This window comes from Portunus trituberculatus, chromosome 21 (assembly GCF_017591435.1).
Source record: "Portunus trituberculatus isolate SZX2019 chromosome 21, ASM1759143v1, whole genome shotgun sequence".
NCBI lineage: Eukaryota > Metazoa > Arthropoda > Malacostraca > Decapoda > Portunidae > Portunus > Portunus trituberculatus.
Window position 1 is genome coordinate 8199985 of NC_059275.1, and position 5000 is coordinate 8204984.

Consider the following 5000-nt stretch of genomic DNA (forward strand, 5'->3'; position numbering starts at 1 on the left):
AAGGAGATAGAAGAGATAAAGAGAATTGGAAAGTCAAGATAAAGGATGGAAAAGATAAAAGGAAGAGGATGAAATGTAGGAAGAAGATATGATATTAATAAAAAGAGATAAAGAAAGTGACAAGATGAAAGACAGTGAATATGGTAAATAAAGTTAGGATAGAGAGCAGAAATGATAAGGAACAGGATTATATCGGAAATGGTGATTAAGATTTAGAGATAAGGAAGAAAATGAAAAATAAATATGGAGAAGGAGGTTATACAAGGAAGCGGATTAAAAATAGATGAATTTATATCTGAAAAGGTGATACAGATTTAGAGAAAAAGTAGAAAATGAAAAATATATAAAGAAAAGAAGGTTGTAATTGGGAAAAGAAAAGAGATCATATAAGTTTGAGAGATAATGAAAAGATATGTAGTTAAATAAGAGACAATATTTAAGGAGAAAAAGAGATTATAAAAGACACTATGTATAAGTTAAAGAGAAAGGAAGAAATAAAGAAAGGAAAAGGAGAAAAGTGAGAGTGAATGACAGTGGATTAAGTAAATAATGTTAGAATAAACAGTTAAAAAGATAAGGAAGAAGATCAAAAGAAGAAGACTCTATGTATAAGGAAGAAACAGAGAAGAGAAATGGAGAAAAGTGAGAGTGAATGACAGTGGATTAAGTAAATAAGATGAGGATAAACAGCAAAAAAGATAAGTAAGAAGATTAAAAGTAGAAGACTCTGTGTACTAGTTAGAGAGAAAGGAAGAAATAGAGAAGAGAAAAGGAGAAAAAGTGATGAGAGAAACAAATGTGAAAATTGACGTTTCGATACAAATTTTCATTCTAGTCAGACTCACAACTCGGGTTTCTAGTGGAGAGGTACACGGTAGCACTTATGATACACAGGTGAAAAAAGACAGATAGTCTGTATAGCAAGTGTTTGATTGAATGTGTTGCTTCCCTAACCACGATATGACCATTCACTACAACCACTACGATTAGTAACATTACAAACAAACAGAGCAGCTCGCGAGATTACTGAAGGAGATTGAACCCGATTCAATAAACACTGATTTGACTCGCCTCGCTTAAAATAGTGACGTGAATAATTTACAACGAGGCGAGCCGCGGAGATGCTGACACTCACACATAAATGAGTTCTTTAAAGTTTTCTCTCGTCATTTACATAATTTACAAGACTTAATTAGACTTCACACAGCTGGTGGCTCTTCAGAAGGTGGGGGGGAGAAAAAAAATCCCTGTGGGTTGGGGATTGGGGGGGGGCGTGAGGGACAGTGATTCAGGCAAGTGACGGATACACACCCGCTTCAACCCTGTATTCTGAAACAGTTAGCGCCATATTCAGAAACGCTTTCCTCTCTCACTGCGACCATTTTCAAACACTACAGAGACGATTAGCCGAGTGTTAAAGAGTATTTGTCCTGTTGGTAATGTAGAAAACTTGTTAACATGTCATTATAATTACAGAAACACTGTTAAAAGCCTTTGTCACCTCAACTAGATCCTTTTGAAAATAGCGAAGGTGCGACAAGGAAGTGTTTCAGACTATGGGCCTTAGTCTCACACCACGACTACTTTCTAAGGCCAACGAAATGCTTCGCTGGATTATCAAGAGTGTTTCTCCTGTTAGTCACGTGGATATCTTCTCAATCTCTCACTGAACCGCAAAACACACCTTAAAAAATCAGTGTAATTTGAGCTACAGCCTGTTGAAAGAAGTCGTGGTACAGCGCTGAGGTGTTCCAGAATACAGTCAGCACAGTGCATACCTCCCGCATCACCCCGCCTCCCCACGGGGCACACAAGGCTGGGGGTGGGGGAGACAGTTGAGGGAACCTGAGACCAGACACACGGACAAACACGGGAGGATAAAACACGCTTTGTAAACACACACTCGGTGGAATGATATGATGCGTCACGTCCCTCTCTGCTCCTCCTGCGTCCCGCCCGCGTGTCTGTTTGGTCCGTGACGCCCACACTCACACTCCTCACTTGTTACTCAGCCGCGGTTCCTCCACCGCCTCCTGCTACACGCGTGAGGTAAAGACAGATTAATAGAAAATAGTTCATCCTGTCTATGTAACTACAACATCCCTTCTGTTTACTTGCAAAGAGGTGACATCAAAGGAGCTGGAAAAATAAGTCGCCTGTGTAGAAAACGATTCCCTGGAAAATTTGCAGACTCGTCAGTTTCTCAGAGACGTTCCCTAACGGCGGCGGCGGCAACGGTGCCGGCAGCAGCAGTGGCGGCGGAATGGTGGTGACGGGCGGTGGTAGAGCGTTGTGTCTATCTCTCTGTCATCTTGTAAGACAGGGAGGACTTTTTTTCTAGGAAGTTCGTACGTCCTGTTTAATGTTTCTTGAGCCTTGCCGGGACGCCGCCCGCTGCCCGCCTCGCCTCGTCTCGCCTTGCCTTGCCTCCCACGCCACTAACTTAATCACGAACCTTCCTCTCTGCTCCCTGTGCACCAGATACCCAGGTAACCTCATCACAGCGACAACCAAGTTAGCCTGGACACTTATTTTTATCTCGGCGTCGCGACACACACCCACACGCACACAAGCAGTTACGCGCGCCGCTCCGCCCTTCCCGCGCTTTGAGATCATCGTGAAAGTGTCATTGGGCTTATGTATAATATCACTATTTCACTCAGCTACTGGTTTAAGGTAAAATAATTAGCACGACATCACAAGACATGTAAACACCGAGGGAGTATTACCCTGCACGGGAGCTGCACTCAGCACACCGCCGCCGCCAGGGATCACTGCCATTGCTGCTGTCTGTCTCCTTGGCCCGCGCCACCCCTCCCCGCCGAGGCGCGCGGGGCTTAAGTACGACACGAGGGAGGTTAACGTCCATCACTTTGTGCGTTCAGAGTGTCGTCTAGGTGAGTATCCGAGGCTCAGGGTGAAGGATGGTGAGGAAGGGAGAGTGGCGGGGTGAGGGAGTCAGCACTCGTGCTCCTCCTCCTGGTTGTGGGTGGTGAGGGCGTGCTGGTAACTGGGACTCTTCACGTAGGTGGACAGCGTGCGGATGGAGCAGGGCGTAGCCACGGCGGAGGGCGTGGGGCCGCCATACGCGCCCGTCATGTTGTCCGACATGGAGTGTGAGCGGACGTGTCGGTGGTCGAAGTTGTAGTCACACTTGAGGATCTTGATGAAGGCGGCCTTGAAGGTGCGGTTGAAGATGGTGTAGATGATGGGGTTGATGGTAGAGGAGACGTAGCCCAGCCACAGGCACACGTTGGCCAGGTGGTCGGACACCTTGCAGTCTGGGCACGCGGCGAAGTAAATATTGAGGATGAAGAAAGGCGTCCAGCAGATGACGAAGGCGAAGAACACGAGGCCGAGGACCTTGGAGGCCTTCTGCTCATTTGCGACGGCATTGGCGGCCAGCGCGTCTCTTTTCCTCGACGGCAGGAACCTGAGGTGCCAAGAAGTGGTGCCCACCAGCTGTAGACGAAGAGCCTTCAACTTGAAGTTCCTGGTCTCCCGCGCGATGGACTCCGGCGTCTGCGTGGCCTGCTCGCACTTGTGGATGTTGGAGAACTCGTAGTGGGTGGTGTGGCCGTTAGCGAAGGTGCCGCGGTAGGAGGTGCGGGGCGTGAAGGTGAAGGAGTGTGGCGGCTGCTGCGGCTTCCTGCGCACTGACCTGTATCTGCCCATGGTGCGCGCCTTACCTGCCGGGGCGTCGCAGGCGAATTTGGCCTTTTTCCTGAGCAGGTGCACCGTGAGGGCGTAGCTGATCACCATTATCACCATGGGAATGTAGAAGGCGCACAGCGAGCCGAAGATGAAGAAGGTCTGGTTGTTGATGGCGCACACGTAGTCCTCGGGCATGATGTTGGTGGTGTCGATGATGCCCAGCACGGTGATCATGGACGTGACCAGCATCGCCAGCAGCCACACCAACACCACCTTCACACCCACCGTCTGGAACAACATGCTCGCTTAGTCACAGCTCACCACTAACTGGCAGCACTCGTCACCTTAATTAATGTGTATCTCTTTGACACAACAACAAAATCTCACATCTAACTCATCTACTGAACACTCTTAAGGCTCTTTTGTTTCAGGACACCAAGGGACACTTCATACGTTTGACCTTTAGCAAATGTGTGTTCCTTTACTACAAGAATTCAGCCTCCTCTCATGTAATTATCCTACATAATATTTAGCAGAAATGATACGGCTAATTTTGCATCACGACTTCACTAACATTACGCATCTGATAACTAATGTGTATTCCTTTAGCATATAATTCAGTCTCCTCTCTTTTATTTCTTGTACATTCTCTTTAACCTAATCTCCCTAGGCCTGTTTATATAAAGGCGCCAAATAACTACTACCTCTAACCTATAACACAACCATTAACTCTTCTCTCATTCCCTTTCACAAACTCTTTAACAGAAAATTAACTTCCATTTCTGTATATCCCTTGCGAAACACTATCATAAATAACATTCCAATCCCAATTACCCTGATTAACTGATGGAATCCTTGGCTTTAAACATTTAAGAGAATATATGCAACTGACTTAACAAGGTGAAAATACATAACACTTTATTACATCCCGTAAAGTTGAGTTATCCAATATTCTTTCCTGCTCTGTCATGTTTTCCTTCCGGGTTGAACTCAGCATGTATTCTATTCCCTTCCTAGGCGAGCCGTGGGAGAAATACCCTGTCAGTTATATCGGTCTCAGTGAAGCCAAGGCCCGCCGAGGCACAAACAGCGCGCGGACAAAGATACACTGCTTCCTTCAAACGTTTCCGAGACTTGAAATATATGACTGTTTCTTTACCGACACCAGGCTTTGCGTTCTGGCGGCCGATGCAATATGGAAATTCACGATACAAGCATGAACTGGGATAGAGACGGTGTTTTTCTCCTACATGACTGGATCTATGCAATGTGTATCGTATTTCTTTCTATGATTTTGCAAGCTAGAAATGAAATGGTTTTGCATCCTGGAAACTGTGAGAATAAGA

The 5000-nt window shown here is 46.1% G+C and overlaps 1 protein-coding gene across 2 annotated transcripts in view; it reads right to left on the reverse strand.

Annotated features, from left to right (window-relative positions):
• The window catches only part of LOC123507123 (5-hydroxytryptamine receptor 2B-like), a 191713-nt gene that overhangs the window by 214 nt on the left and 186499 nt on the right, over positions 1-5000 (reverse strand). For both annotated transcript variants that reach the window (XM_045259712.1, XM_045259711.1), the window contains one exon: positions 1-3942. This exon is cut by the window's left edge and continues 214 nt beyond it. In XM_045259712.1, the coding sequence (XP_045115647.1) occupies positions 2959-3942 (984 nt within the window). In that variant the 3' untranslated portion in view covers positions 1-2958. The remainder of the gene's footprint in view (positions 3943-5000) is intronic.